The sequence below is a fragment of the Drosophila innubila genome (assembly GCF_004354385.1).
Source record: "Drosophila innubila isolate TH190305 chromosome 2R unlocalized genomic scaffold, UK_Dinn_1.0 1_C_2R, whole genome shotgun sequence".
Taxonomy (NCBI): domain Eukaryota; kingdom Metazoa; phylum Arthropoda; class Insecta; order Diptera; family Drosophilidae; genus Drosophila; species Drosophila innubila.
The window spans coordinates 5876643-5889379 of record NW_022995374.1 but is presented as its reverse complement, the minus strand read 5'-3'; the positions used below and the strand labels follow the sequence as shown (position 1 = coordinate 5889379).

At 37.3% G+C, this 12737-nt stretch overlaps 8 protein-coding genes across 9 annotated transcripts; 3 read left to right on the top strand and 5 right to left on the bottom strand.

Annotated features, from left to right (window-relative positions):
* The first annotated feature begins 797 nt into the window (after positions 1–797).
* Positions 798–1559, top strand: LOC117785078. The gene is made up of 4 exons (XM_034622964.1): positions 798–869; positions 932–1051; positions 1104–1260; positions 1326–1559. The coding sequence occupies exons 1-4, from the start codon at positions 798–800 to the stop codon at positions 1538–1540; spliced, it is 564 nt and encodes a 187-aa protein (XP_034478855.1). The 3' UTR covers positions 1541–1559.
* A 188-nt stretch (positions 1560–1747) lies between these two features.
* On the top strand, positions 1748–2266 carry LOC117782757. The gene is made up of 3 exons (XM_034619789.1): positions 1748–1846; positions 1905–2073; positions 2151–2266. Exons 1-3 carry the CDS (start codon positions 1748–1750, stop codon positions 2264–2266), a joined length of 384 nt encoding a protein of 127 aa, XP_034475680.1.
* Positions 2267–2322: 56 nt separating this feature from the next.
* Positions 2323–3614, bottom strand: LOC117782756. The gene is made up of 4 exons (XM_034619788.1): positions 3606–3614; positions 3420–3542; positions 2718–2813; positions 2323–2661 (listed from the first exon to the last, which is right to left on the bottom strand). Exons 1-4 carry the CDS (start codon positions 3612–3614, stop codon positions 2323–2325), a joined length of 567 nt encoding a protein of 188 aa, XP_034475679.1.
* Positions 3615–4364: 750 nt separating this feature from the next.
* Positions 4365–5251, bottom strand: LOC117784190. Its single transcript, XM_034621852.1, has 2 exons — positions 5026–5251; positions 4365–4968 (listed from the first exon to the last, which is right to left on the bottom strand). The coding sequence occupies exons 1-2, from the start codon at positions 5242–5244 to the stop codon at positions 4450–4452; spliced, it is 738 nt and encodes a 245-aa protein (XP_034477743.1). The 5' UTR covers positions 5245–5251; the 3' UTR covers positions 4365–4449.
* Positions 5252–6714: 1463 nt separating this feature from the next.
* LOC117785099 lies at positions 6715–7618 on the top strand. Of its 2 annotated transcripts, none has more exons than XM_034622998.1 (3): positions 6715–6804; positions 6859–6942; positions 7248–7618. In XM_034622998.1, the coding sequence occupies exons 1-3, from the start codon at positions 6715–6717 to the stop codon at positions 7611–7613; spliced, it is 540 nt and encodes a 179-aa protein (XP_034478889.1). In that variant the 3' UTR covers positions 7614–7618. The 2 variants fall into 2 exon arrangements, with proteins under 2 accessions (XP_034478889.1, XP_034478888.1); XM_034622997.1 differs by having other exon boundaries at positions 6859–6987.
* A 410-nt stretch (positions 7619–8028) lies between these two features.
* LOC117784929 lies at positions 8029–8777 on the bottom strand. Its single transcript, XM_034622785.1, has 2 exons — positions 8379–8777; positions 8029–8318 (listed from the first exon to the last, which is right to left on the bottom strand). The coding sequence occupies exons 1-2, from the start codon at positions 8741–8743 to the stop codon at positions 8036–8038; spliced, it is 648 nt and encodes a 215-aa protein (XP_034478676.1). The 5' UTR covers positions 8744–8777; the 3' UTR covers positions 8029–8035.
* Positions 8778–9700: 923 nt separating this feature from the next.
* LOC117785003 lies at positions 9701–11261 on the bottom strand. The gene is made up of 5 exons (XM_034622872.1): positions 11174–11261; positions 11006–11119; positions 10103–10347; positions 9938–10048; positions 9701–9883 (listed from the first exon to the last, which is right to left on the bottom strand). The coding sequence occupies exons 1-5, from the start codon at positions 11237–11239 to the stop codon at positions 9706–9708; spliced, it is 714 nt and encodes a 237-aa protein (XP_034478763.1). The 5' UTR covers positions 11240–11261; the 3' UTR covers positions 9701–9705.
* A 166-nt stretch (positions 11262–11427) lies between these two features.
* On the bottom strand, positions 11428–12580 carry LOC117782755. Its single transcript, XM_034619787.1, has 5 exons — positions 12488–12580; positions 12312–12428; positions 12029–12243; positions 11682–11792; positions 11428–11622 (listed from the first exon to the last, which is right to left on the bottom strand). Exons 1-5 carry the CDS (start codon positions 12578–12580, stop codon positions 11445–11447), a joined length of 714 nt encoding a protein of 237 aa, XP_034475678.1. The 3' UTR covers positions 11428–11444.
* Between the last annotated feature and the right edge of the window lie 157 nt (positions 12581–12737).

The following is a 12737-nucleotide window of genomic DNA, read 5'->3' as shown; positions in this document are numbered from 1 at the left end:
AACAATTTCAAATTGTAACGTTTTTAATAAATGGAAGCTAGTAAAAAATATATTAATTAAAAATAATAGAAATGTAGGTTGACTTCAAACTCGCAGTTTTACTAGAGAATATACAGAGATATTCCTGTTATATGAATCAAACTAAAACTACAAGTTATTTAAAGTCTTTTGAGAACAAGAAACACCTTTTGTTATCTTAAAAATCAGCATATCATAAAATCACTTATATATTAAGTAAATGTTAAACATTAATTATGCATATTAACAAAAACTCTTCTGCTTTCTTAGCTTTGTAACGACCCAATTAAAGCTTACCCTAACTATTAATAACCAATGTAATTTCGTAATGTAATTCAGCGATGATTACAGTCCATTTATCTTTTGGTATTTCCCCAAAAAATAAAAGTCACGCATTGGCAGTCATCGGGTGAAAGCAATTCCCCCTAACAGTGGGAACAATTGTAACCATCATCGGTTGAACCAATCTTTCGATGTGTCACCTTCAACTGACGCATTGGACCAAAGGCCGCATTTTAATATTATTATGATGACGAACGATAACAAGCTCATTAGAATTTCCTATACAATTGACTACTATATAAAGCGCAGATTTTCTGCGAAACGAGTTTAATTCATTTGCCACGCTTTGACTGAATATAAAGTTGGGTAAAATGCAATCAACGATTTTCCAAAGCGTTGCATTTTTAATGGTGAGAGTGAAGAGTAAAAAACTGTTTCTTTTAACCGTTTCACTTTGGTTTAAATCATATTTTATTTACTTTGCGCAGCTGTCACAGATGCTCATGCAGTTGCCGTGCCACGCCCATGCCGCCTACAACTGCACATCGCCGCCGAACTTTAACAATTTCGTGAGTACATTCAATTAAACAGGAAGAGTGAATTAATTCGCTATTCATGAATTCATTGGCAGGACATCAACTCGTGTTGCCGCACACCGGAAATCAATCTGGGCAACGTGCCACAAAAGTGCCAGAAGCACGTAAATCAATTGAAATCGGCTAATGAAAAATATCCGGCGTATGCGCATCTGGTAAGTTCACGTAATTGCAGTTGATAGCATCATGTACTGACTATGAATTCAGTGCTATCCGGATTGCATTTATCGCGAGACGGGCGCCCTGCTCAATGGCAAATTGCAAATGGATAAGGTTCGGGCATTTCTACAGGAGCATGTGCATCGACGAGATCGCGAAATTGTGCCACATATTGTGCGCTCCTTTGAGACCTGCACGGACAACAGTGCGTATGCTTAACTTGCAGTTGAGCTCTTCTAGAATCACCTTAACTCTGTCTATCTCTCTCAGTTCATGGACACATGAAGTCAAGCAAGCAGCAGACCTACAAAGTTCTTCCCCAGGGCTGTTCTCCCTATGCAGCCATGATCTACAGTTGCGTCAATGCGGAAACCTTCCTCAACTGTCCCAGCAAAATGTGGAAAACGGATGAAGCTTGCAACGTGGCCAAAGAATTTGCTCAGCAATGTAATCCCCTGCCGCATGTGCCGCTGCCCATTAGTTAAGCATGATTAACTTATCATTAAATCCCATTTTTGTGTTTTTTATCTAAATAAATAAACTGAAAAACAAATCTGTTTGTGTTTTGTTTATAATTAGCGATTAGGCCACACTGATGACCCTGGCTAAATGAGCCATGGCAAATGTTTAGTGGCTACCTTAGCCATGATTCATTCAAGGTTCAGTACTCAAAGAGCTCAGTTGGATTTACAATGTATCATTTAACTTTGATGACAATTTGCTGTCTGCTCATTTGTTGCTGCGTGGAAGCTGCTTTTAAGGACTTTGTTATAGGAGCCGAATCAAAAGAGGTGTTTATTTTCTTTTTTAATTTATTTAACTAAAAATTTCAATTTAATTTCTTCACAGCGTGTGAATCAAAATGACTTATCTTTTGGCTGTGAAGCGGAAGAGGAGCAGGAGCAGCAACTCATGGATTTGCAGGATATGATGCAGGAAGGCATTGGAGATACCCAGCAATTGCTCAGCGTGTTGCTGCAACATGCCCAACGTCTGGGACTCTGTCTAGAGCAATTTGGTAAGATACAGGTCAAAGTGCAACCAAAATACATAATAAGAAACAATTAATACTATTGTTTATATATCCAAATATAGCACAATTGCATTCTATGGAGCATGCTGATCCCTTCGATGCGGAAGTTGGCTGCAGTGCAGCAGAGTCGCTCAGCTACGGCGAGCAGCCTAGTTGGTATGATGTGTTCTTCAACTGAATTAAATACAGTAAATCTGCTTTCAAATAAACATCAACTTTATGCAAACTTATATGTTAAGTCAATCTGGACTGTTCACAGGCTCTAATGCGATTGCACATGCTGCTGTTGGTCCAATTGTCATTTGGGCAATTATTAAATACATGTTTGTAGGCACAAATTCCATACAACATGGCCAGAGGAGAACATTTGGCTTTATTCGGAAAACGGCGACGTTTCAGGGTCTTTAGAATTTCCTCCTCCTTGGACTTGCACTTGACGAATCCCTCCACAAACACATCTTTCAAATGCTGTTGATCCTTAAATAGTTGGTCCATCATTAGATCCACTTTATCCAATACCAGCTGGGTGCCATTGAGAACCCCAGCAGCCTTATAAATGCACTCAAAGCTGCACTACAAATGACATAAAAGTAAGACAAGAGTTTGCTTTAAAAACACTGCATACTTACAGGCCAAATATGTAAGCCATCAAGCATAAAATGGCCACATCGCTTCTCATAGGGCTTGAAATTAACATCAGGAAACCGGCAACAGCTCTGCGTTGACTTGAAAAGAGGAATAACAAAATTTAGTCATTATTAATTTCAATTACCTAAATTCAAATAAATTTGTATAGCATACTTTTGGGGATTTAAATATTAAAATGTCTGTAGACTTAATTCTACTTACAGGAATGTCGAGCCTTTCAGTGCAGACCTTTTGAGTGGGTCCTGCCAGGACCCTAAGCACAGATAACAGTAATATGGTCAACGAGCCTAGCATGCTTTAACTTTACTGCTATTGCAGAGTTCAAACAAACGTTATATAAGCGAACATTCGTTCAGGAAGTGACTCATTACCAAGTTTATACTATTCATTTAGAATAACTCGCAATTAATTTTGAATATTATGATGAATGAATTGTTTATTTACAACTGAATACACACACTTCGATTATAATCACATTTGCAATTGAGCATAAAGTCTCGTGCTTCCTCGCACAATTTACTGCTACGCCAACTGGCCGAGGGGCAATGAACAAATACATTTTCCACCATGCACATTCCCAGGAAAACAGGAATTGTGGAGCACTTTTCTTTTCCAAAAGTGCGTCTTCTTAGGCGCTGCATCAGTTTGTCTGTATTTTCTGTGCAATTCTGCAAGGATCTCACATAGACATCGACAAAGTCCTTGTTATTGCCGAGCAACTCCTGCAGCATTCTCTCGGCATTTTCCACATTCAGTTGCTTGCCACTCAACACTTTGCGCGCATTGAAAATACACTCATGCAGGCACTGTAAAAAAGGAAAAATAGCTTACATTATCAGTTATATATTTGCAGGGTATTTTCCACTTACTGGTGACATTCTTGGTGTGCCCTCCTGCATGTATCTGCCACATTTCCCACGAAATGCATCAAAGTTGAAATTGGGTCTCGCACAACAATTCGAAACAGTCTACATAAAGTCTACATAAGCATATCTTTTTTAAATAATTCTTGACTGACTCACATTATAGTCCAATCTCTTCGTACAGTCCAGCTCAGCTTGGTTGGTCAACACAAATCTGGCCAAGAGGCAAACAATTAGAGCTGTACACTTGGATAACATTGCGGTTGTTCTGAGCCGTTTACTACTATTCGTAATGCTATTTATACCTTATCGATTCAGGGACTTTGTAAATTAATGTAGCGCACCCAAAATGTACAACTAATTGGACAATAAATTGCTTTTTTTTATTATTATTTTCTGTCTACCTTTTAATACCCTCGAAAGAGTAATCTATGTTAAGAGGTGTAGTTTAAAATTTAAATTATGAATTTTATAAACCTTTTAGCTTATCATGTTTTCGGTATTACTACAGAGGTAAGCAGCTGCAGTTCCCTAAGATTTGATAAAGCTGCTTCATAAATAAAAAATCTTCAATTACTATCCAATTTCTATAAATATAGCTTTAATATTGATAAGAATAAAAATTTGTATATTAATTCAGAATTTTAATTATTTCATTGTATTTGACTAACTAAGATTGAAAATATAAAAATTCCACTAATTGAATGATATTAATTGTAAATTTCTATAAGGTATCTACAAGTCGATAAAAAAAATAAATCATCATGTGGCGATTGTTTAACTTACTCATTAATATATTATATTATCTGGAACTTAACATGAAATACGGTTTTGAGATTGAGGTTAAGGACTAGAACACAAGCCAATTAATAAAGGCCGTGTACCAATGTGTGGATGGCTGGAGACTGCGAATCTTTAGATTGTGGCTTGCAGAGGAACTGTGAGATCGTAATTTGCCACGACTGTTGACATCGTCCATGCCATCGAGGAATCGAACGCAATGGGAGAGCAGCCGTCGGCTAGCAGCGCAATCCTCAAGGCTCTCTTGCCAGAAATCCGAGGGACAATTGAGAAACATGTTGGCAATGGTACACTTGGCATATAACATGGCATTCTTGTTGCACTTGAAACCAGCGCTATTCACCCCCGTCTCCGGATCTGGAAGTGTAGCATACATACGCATCATACCCGTGTAAGTGGAGCTCAAGGAATCGCAATGCTCAAAGGACTCGAGCAGCATGACACTATAGCTATTAAAGCCACTTTCCCTGGGATAAAGCTGATCGACCATGGATCTAACATTTGACATAATCAACGAATTGTTGCGATGCAGCAGATGCCAGTGATTGAATATGCACTCGTAGCGACACTATAAATTATTTATATTTAATTAAATTTTTCTTTAATTTAACTCTGATTTTATTACCGCGCCAAAGTCGTCCTTGTACTGCTCACATTTGCTTTGGACAAAGGGCAAATTACTGGGCTTAAGATCACCACAACATCTCTCAAGCAACTGAGTGTTCAACATTTGGGTGCACAGCAGATTGGCATTGTCCCTGTACTGACTTTGTGCCACATGCAACAGCTGCAGGCAAATGATCAGAGTGAGCAACAAAGTTTGTTTTCCTAGACATAACAACATTTTGTTTATACAATTTTATCTGAACAATTTAGTTTAATTTAAATTTATTATTGAAGCCAAAAATGATATATAAGTGCTGGCAAGCTAACGTAAATTATATAAAAACACCATCACTTTTTTTCAAAAACTTTGATCTCTCATAACTTTTTCAAAACTCAACCGATTTTCATGCGGAATGTCATTTAGTTCATGTTTTGGCCTCCAAATTGATTCTGCATTCAAATTTTGTTCACTTAGAAAATTGCATTATTTTCGAGAATAAGCCCTCTATTGCTCATAATTTGTATACTAGCCCCTTAACATTTTTCCGAAAACTTTTATCTCTCATAACTTTGTCAAAACTGAACCGATTTTTATGCAGAATGTCATTTTGTTTATGTTTTGGCCCCCAAATTGATTCTGCATTCAAATTTTGTTCACTTAAAAAATTTCATTATTTTCGAGAATAAGCCCTCTATTACTCATAATTTGTATACTAATCCCTTAACATTTTTTCAAAAACTTTGATCTCTCATAACTTTTTCAAAACTCAACCGATTTTCATGCGGAATGTCATTTAGTTCATGTTTTGGCCTCCAAATTGATTCTGCATTCAAATTTTGTTCACTTAGAAAATTGCATTATTTTCGAGAATAAGCCCTCTATTGCTCATAATTTGTATACTAACCCCTTAACATTTTTCCGAAAACTTTGATCTCTCATAACTTTTTTAAAACTCAACCGATTTTCATGCGGAATGTCATTTTGTTCATGTTTTGGCCTCCAAATTTATTCTGCATTCAAATTTTGTTCACTTAGAAAATTTCATTATTTTCGAGAATAAGCCCTCTATTACTCATAATTTGTATACTAACCCCTTAACATTTTTTCAAAAACTTTGATCTCTCATAACTTTGTCAAAACTGAACCGATTTTTATGCAGAATGTCATTTTGTTTATGTTTTGGCCCCCAAATTGATTCTGCATTCAAATTTTGTTCACTTAGAAAATTTCTTTTTTTTCGACTTTAAGCCCTCTATTACTCATAATTTGTAAAAGTAAGCTCAACTGTTAAGTATTAATATTTTATTTAAATATCTAACTTCAACAGTTTTTGTCTGCCGTTTTTTAGAAGTCTCTAAGCTTTAATTTGAATGAACTTGAAGCTAATTACGCATACGTAACGTTGGCCCAGACAGACAAATTGCTGCGTTGACGTTTTGCAATTAGCTTGGATTAAGTAATTTAGCCAAAAACCAAAATCTGTTTCGATTTAATAGCAAGTCACGATGAAAGTGATATTCACAGCGGTCGCAAAAATATTGTTATTTCCCTAACTTGTGCGGCGAGCGTATGCGTTTAGCTAATCATTATGTTATCTACAACGGGAACATGTCTCTGTGCTTATCTGATGACACTTACAACTGAAATAAAACATTGTAAAAATTTCAATTGTATACATGCATTCAGTTTAATTATTAACTTTATAAAATGAGGGTCAGATTGTTGCTCACAGTATTTATAGTTATTCCAGTTTCTCTTAGCGCAGCCAAGTGCAGAGCAGCTCCAAAATCCTTGCAGGTTTACTAAAAAATCTATTTGTCGTTCAATTTTAAGTTTAACTTTGCTTTGTAGAACGTTCAGGTCTGTTGTCCTTTACCGCTGCCCAATTGGGGCGCCTATAACAGTGAGTGTGGCACGTCTGGCGTTCAACCGAGCGTAAGTACGAGTAAAAAGATATATCTTAAAACAGCTATAACTACAGCTATATTTAATTGATATTTTTTTAACTAATTTGGATAGTTTATAATGATCAAAATTAAGTGTTTATTATTAAATTGAGCAATTTAACTTGAGAACTAAGAAGTTTATCACAATTTTCAGAGGAAAAAAACGTGCTAGATTAAAAAAAAATTAAAAACTAATGACTGTAGAGATACTCTTCTATACCCTATGAATACCGCTTATAATAGAAAATTCAAGTTTTCTGATCTAATACTGATCCTGTTGCTAATATTTTGCAGTGTCGCTTGGGTTGCATATTCAATGTCACATCGGCGTTGCAAGGCAAAGTCCTTAATCCCAAGAAGGTGCGACCCATGCTGGAACGAGCCTACAACATTCAGGATATCATCGATGCCTATGATGCCAACTTTGCCAGTTGTGCCTCCTTAGTGCACAACAAGTACCAGGAATTGACCCAAATAAGTCGTCAGAGCGATGCCTGCGATCGTCATGCGCTCTTCTATAGCCTTTGTGCTTACTCCAAGCTAATGCGAAATTGTCCTGCCAACGCCTGGCAGGCCAACAACAAGCAATGCCGCGTTGCGCGATCCTATATGAAAAACTGTTCCTGGCCAGCGCTAAAAATGTTCATGAAGAGCACATAGCACGAGTACACTAATAAAAAAAATGTTTGAAAATCTAGATTTTGCTCTCAAATCTAAGAATTTTGGTCAAAAAAATTTGTCGAGAGCATAAAATTCTTGGATTAAAAAAACACATATTGGTTTTAAGAACATTTCAAGTAAGACCAAGTTCTTATTTTAAAAATAAATGTTCTTAAAACTAAAATCAAAAAATAAAAAAATTAAAAATAAGCTTTTATTTTAATTTTGCCTTGTATACATTTTATTCTGACTTGGTAATTTTTCTCTGTCTGAGTTACTGTGGAGAAATAGGCTAGGAAAAGTAAAAAGAATAGATAAGTCACAAAATAAAATGCTTAAATTATATAGTAAAGATTGCCTACGTAGTTCACTGTGAGCTTAGAGACCTTTTATGTACTGCAAGAAAACAATGAAATAAAGGTTTAAATTTCTTCAGGTTTATTTCCTATATAATCGGCCAAGGGGCGTGTTATTAAACTGAGCAAACTTCGTTCACATTTCCTATGATATCCTGTACAGTCGTCCTGTTTTCCCTTCAACTCGGCCGTGTAGTAGCTTTGGGGCAACGCCTCGTACTGGGAACTGCTGGGACTGAACATCACATGAATGAGGCTGCCCAGGACTCCATTGTGGTTGCCCAACTCGGCGCTGTTTGCTTCGCAGATGAGACGCAGCAAACATTGTTCGCCACTGCCGAAGCCATGTCTACACCGAAGAAACAATTATCTTAACAATAATCTTAAATTGGCTATTCGCTATACATACTGTTCGAATCTGTGGCTAAGCAGCTCATAGAACTTGGTCCTTGAAAGCAACGTTTCCTGCTGACGACGTCGAGCCAAGGAGAGGTCATTGTCCTGCCGCGGATAGCCCTCAAAGAAGTCCTTGTAATCATCTGTTTGTGGTCTAGGTTTGTTTTTCTGCTTGTGCTTCTTCTTCGGTGGTTTTGGTGGTTTATTGTGGTGTGAGGGCTTAGGTTTTTTTCTCTTTGGTGGCTTGGGTTTCTTACGCTTGTGATGATGCGATGGGTGCTCCTCGTATTCATCATAGTAATCATCAAAGTCCGATAATCCATCGTCATTCAGATCGGAGTGCGTTCCATTTCCCCTACGCTGCAGGTTAAAGTTCATTATTTAAAGGGAATTAAGTTCTTTTTAATTTTGAAGCAAACTAGTGATGTAAGTCCAAACTTTAGATCGAGTTTTTTTTTATCGAAATAGTAAATCGTCAAAAGTAAATATCGAGCTATCGATATATCGGAGAATAGTAGAGATCGAGTTGAAAATATCAAGTTTTCTTTAAAAAAAAAATTTAAATTTAAAACGTAATTGTAATCACAAAATACACATATTTTGGTTTCTTATTTAGTTTTCATGCCTTATTCAAACTTTGACAATGTTGTAGATTATTTAGTAAGTCGATCATCAAAAAACAAACGTCTAAACTTAATTCTGCAAATTAACTGCGATTAATGAACTTCAGAGAGCTGTCGATATTTCCTGGAAATCGATTTAATCAACTCGACAGATCATCAAAAAATCATCCAGTTGAAGTTCTCGATAATCACTTCCGTGAAAATCGAGCTATCGTTATTTCGATGTATTTTTAAATCACTAAAGCAAACTTACAAATATTGGCGGCTTCTTCTTCCAAGTTGGAGGCAGCTTGTAACTGGCCTCAAAGTTGTAGGACAAAAACACATGGCGTTGGGGCAGATCAATGGGTATAGCTATAGATATAAAGAGCTGAACAAAGAGCTTAATGGATTGTCAATTTTAGAAGGATTCTGTCACTTACCGCTACTTCACCTTTTGTATTCCACACGAGAACAGACTGAACTGCGTAAAACAAAGAGATAAGCCAGAGAAATTTCAACAGTCCACGATTGTCCATATCCAGTTGAAGATGGCAAACAACTGAAATTTGAAATCATTGACAACTGTCAAGAATTAAAACCATGTCGAGTGGCTGCTGATGATCCAATTAGGAACAGCTAGAAGTGTTCTACCCAAGTGAAAGTTGCTAATTAAAAAACAATTTGAGACAGAACTGGGTCATATTTTTATAAAAATTATATGTGTATTTTGTTTCGCTATGAATACATTTCATTGCTCTCGATGCGTCGGAAGATCTCCTCAAAGGGTTCTGAAATCAGTTGGAGCAAGCTCTTGTCACAATTGTGCTCGTAGTAATGACAATGATCCTGCCAACCATCGTGTTCCGCCTGATAGAAACGCAGTGGCAGCTGTTCCGGCTCCGATGTGCTGGGACTGTTCGAAAGGTATATTTGAATCTGCAGTTAAGCATCTCCTAGTCAATCTCACCTGAAGATCACATGCATTAGGCTGCCCAGCACGCCATTACCTTCGCCTAGCTCAGCGGCATTGATCTCACAGATGAGACGCAGCAAACACGACTCGCCCGCAAAGCCGCTCCTACAATTAGTTTCATTTTAATAATAGTTGGTTGAGTTTTGATTCTATAAAAACCTCTGAAACTTGTCCATCAATATGTGATAAATATTTGAGCGACTGAGCAGCTCTCTTCTCTCTCGCTTGAACCTATCGTTGGGCATGCTCGTCGTCATTGTTTCCTGCTCCTCCTCTCCACTGTCATTTTGCTCCTGCTCTTCTGACTGTTCCTTCATCTCTTCCTGCTGCTTCCGAGTAGATTTTGCTGCATGATTATTCTTACGCGATAGCTCAACCTCTTCAGATTCTATGGGACCATTTTGCTAAAGGAAACGACAGAGTAAAGTGCATGACTAGCAGATACCCAGTGACTTGCTGGGAAGCAACATAACTTAGAAATGTATTACCTTAAAGATTTCGTATAACAATTTTGACTTGTAAAGTGGCTAAGTCCGAAGTTTGACCAATTTCAACCTGTCATAACTTGATCAAAACTGAACCGATTTTCGAGCAGAATGTCATTTTGATCATGGTTTGGCCTCTTAATTCAATATGCATTTAAATATTTTTAAATTCTTTCAAAAAATTAGTTTGATTTTTCTCATATTAAAAATGCTTATTTTTATTTTATTGTATGTGTAAATGAACGTTACTATTACTATTAAAAAGGATTGGCACTATTTAAAAACAAAATTAAATTGAAATAAACGTAATTATTTTCAAATTTCGGGTTTTTCTTTCTTTCACCCTTATTTTAGTATTCTACAATTTTTTTACTCAGATTTTCTACTTCTTGTTTTTGTATTGGCATAAGACATCACTTTAGTACACCACTTTAATACCCAGTCATTTGTTGGTTACAGGGTATTCTAACTCAAACAGAACCGCTTTCCGATTGAAAGAAGCTGCTAATTGGTCTTTTAAATTTGTGCTAATTGACACTGAATTCGACGGCATTTTATAGCCGAAAATTAAACTTACAAATAAGGTCGGTTTGCTCCAGTTGTAGGGTGAATTGTAATTCGCCTCAAAGTTGTAGGAGACGAAGACGTTGCGATGTGGCAGCTCCAGAGGCACAGCCAATGCAGCAAATACCTGATGAATAGAAGTAAAAAACTGGGCAACCGTATGGATTTGACCACAACTTACGCCGTGTGTGCTGGATGGCATAAAGGCCAAATAGCAGTTACCGAGTTGAAAGGAAAGCGCCGACATGGCCAACCAAAGGTGGCCTATAAAGCGGAGTAGACACATGCCGCTGCGAGGTATAAAAAACGACTGAGCTGAGCATCAGACTCGACAGTTGGCTGACAACAAGTGCGTTTACATTAAAGCCACAATTGTTAATTGGCAGCTCAAATAGCCAAGAACCCAAAAGAATTCCCCAGAGCGAGAGTAAAAGAGAAGCAGCTTTTCTAGTTTATTTTCTACGAGATCTATTTGCAATGTCTTTTAGAATCTGTTCGACAGGCGCTGAAATCAAGTCCAAGACATTATGTGGACAATCGTTGTTGTATGCCGCACATTGTTGCTGCAGTCCATCCGACTCGGCTTGGTAGTAGACAGAGGGCAGCTGCTCATCCCTGGAGCTGCTCGGCCTGTAATTAAATGTATGTGAGTTTGCCATTCGGAACAGGGTTTAAAAGTCATAGCTTACGTGAATATAATGTGCACAATGTTGCCAAGCAGACCATTGATCTCTCCCAGCGTTGAATCATTTGTTTCGCAAATCAATCGCAACAGACAAGCCTCAGGAGGGTAACCAGATCTGAAAGGGATTCGAATCATGTGATGTATATAAGAACCTCACGCGAATTTCGTATATTCTTTTAAGAATTGCAAAAATAAAGCAAGAAATTGAATAAAATTAAAGAAAACCAATTTAAGAATGAGAAAAAAGCAAGCAAATAGTAGGAAATTCAAATGCCTTTTCTTCATGCCCATTTCTAATTTTGATTTAGCAATATTCGTACTTGTATTTAATTTTACCAAAAACACACCCACCTCTCTAGCTTATCCCTTAGCATGGCATAGAATGTTTTTCTTGTCATCAGCGATAGTTCTCGCTTTTGACGTCCCGTTTCCAACGTCTTTGTCTTTTTTGTCTCCGTCGTCGTTGCTGTACTATTAGTGCTCACTGTACAGTTGTCACACTGTCTGCCATTGGCATTATCAAAGGTGGGATACGTTAGATAGCCATCAGCAAAGTCATTTCCCATCTATTTTCAAATCGAGTTCAATTTCACTTTAATTAAAAGACTTAGGACACAAACTTGCAGTCACTTACCAAAATTGGTGGAAATTTGTACACGTGCTCCGGCTGATAGTAATTAAACTCGTAATTATAGGAAAGAAAAACATTACGATGTGGCAGGCTAACGGGCACGGATATGGCCATAAAAATCTGCAATAGATTTGCGTTAAAAATCGAGTTTAGAGATGTCCCAAAAGCTGACAAGTTACACCATATTCCGAATTTGTGGGATAAAGCAGCGCTGTCTCCACCACAAAAGTGGCTGGAACAGAAAGCAAAAAGATCCAAAAATACCAATTCATTGTGTCTGAATGGAAGAAATGGTAGCAAAGTCTATTTGGTATTAAATCCAGCAGCCAATTCGATTGTTGTTAATACCGCGACTCGCGTGAAACTGTCAAAATTTGTATCGTTGGTCGGGGAAGAAACCTATGAACAGTTGTTATACAGCTGTTAATT

Excerpts from the sequence above, each read along its gene's own strand:
- LOC117785078 (XM_034622964.1), top strand. The coding sequence starts at position 798 with ATGCTCATGCAGTTGCCGTGCCACGCCCATGCCGCCTACAACTGCACA. Across the intron at positions 870-931 it reads CGCCGAACTTTAACAATTTC|GACATCAACTCGTGTTGCCG; the intron begins GTGAGTACATTC and ends ATTCATTGGCAG. Across the intron at positions 1,261-1,325 it reads TGAGACCTGCACGGACAACA|TTCATGGACACATGAAGTCA; the intron begins GTGCGTATGCTT and ends TATCTCTCTCAG.
- LOC117782757 (XM_034619789.1), top strand. The coding sequence starts at position 1,748 with ATGTATCATTTAACTTTGATGACAATTTGCTGTCTGCTCATTTGTTGC. Across the intron at positions 1,847-1,904 it reads TAGGAGCCGAATCAAAAGAG|CGTGTGAATCAAAATGACTT; the intron begins GTGTTTATTTTC and ends ATTTCTTCACAG. Across the intron at positions 2,074-2,150 it reads ACTCTGTCTAGAGCAATTTG|CACAATTGCATTCTATGGAG; the intron begins GTAAGATACAGG and ends ATCCAAATATAG.
- LOC117782756 (XM_034619788.1), bottom strand. Across the intron at positions 2,814-3,419 it reads AGGACTTTGTCGATGTCTAT|TCAACGCAGAGCTGTTGCCG; the intron begins GTGAGATCCTTG and ends CCTCTTTTCAAG. Across the intron at positions 2,662-2,717 it reads ATGGCTTACATATTTGGCCT|TGCAGCTTTGAGTGCATTTA; the intron begins GTAAGTATGCAG and ends TGTCATTTGTAG.
- LOC117784190 (XM_034621852.1), bottom strand. The coding sequence starts at position 5,244 with ATGTTGTTATGTCTAGGAAAACAAACTTTGTTGCTCACTCTGATCATT. Across the intron at positions 4,969-5,025 it reads ACAAGGACGACTTTGGCGCG|TGTCGCTACGAGTGCATATT; the intron begins GTAATAAAATCA and ends AATAATTTATAG.
- LOC117785099 (XM_034622997.1), top strand. The coding sequence starts at position 6,715 with ATGAGGGTCAGATTGTTGCTCACAGTATTTATAGTTATTCCAGTTTCT. Across the intron at positions 6,805-6,858 it reads CAGCTCCAAAATCCTTGCAG|AACGTTCAGGTCTGTTGTCC; the intron begins GTTTACTAAAAA and ends TTTGCTTTGTAG. Across the intron at positions 6,988-7,247 it reads TTAAAACAGCTATAACTACA|TGTCGCTTGGGTTGCATATT; the intron begins GCTATATTTAAT and ends AATATTTTGCAG.
- LOC117784929 (XM_034622785.1), bottom strand. The coding sequence starts at position 8,743 with ATGAACTTTAACCTGCAGCGTAGGGGAAATGGAACGCACTCCGATCTG. Across the intron at positions 8,319-8,378 it reads CTTAGCCACAGATTCGAACA|ACATGGCTTCGGCAGTGGCG; the intron begins GTATGTATAGCG and ends TCTTCGGTGTAG.
- LOC117785003 (XM_034622872.1), bottom strand. The coding sequence starts at position 11,239 with ATGTCGGCGCTTTCCTTTCAACTCGGTAACTGCTATTTGGCCTTTATG. Across the intron at positions 10,348-11,005 it reads GGAGCAAACCGACCTTATTT|CAAAATGGTCCCATAGAATC; the intron begins GTAAGTTTAATT and ends CGTTTCCTTTAG. Across the intron at positions 10,049-10,102 it reads TTGATGGACAAGTTTCAGAG|GAGCGGCTTTGCGGGCGAGT; the intron begins GTTTTTATAGAA and ends AACTAATTGTAG.
- LOC117782755 (XM_034619787.1), bottom strand. The coding sequence starts at position 12,580 with ATGAATTGGTATTTTTGGATCTTTTTGCTTTCTGTTCCAGCCACTTTT. Across the intron at positions 11,793-12,028 it reads CTAAGGGATAAGCTAGAGAG|ATCTGGTTACCCTCCTGAGG; the intron begins GTGGGTGTGTTT and ends AATCCCTTTCAG. Across the intron at positions 11,623-11,681 it reads ATTGTGCACATTATATTCAC|GCCGAGCAGCTCCAGGGATG; the intron begins GTAAGCTATGAC and ends ATTTAATTACAG.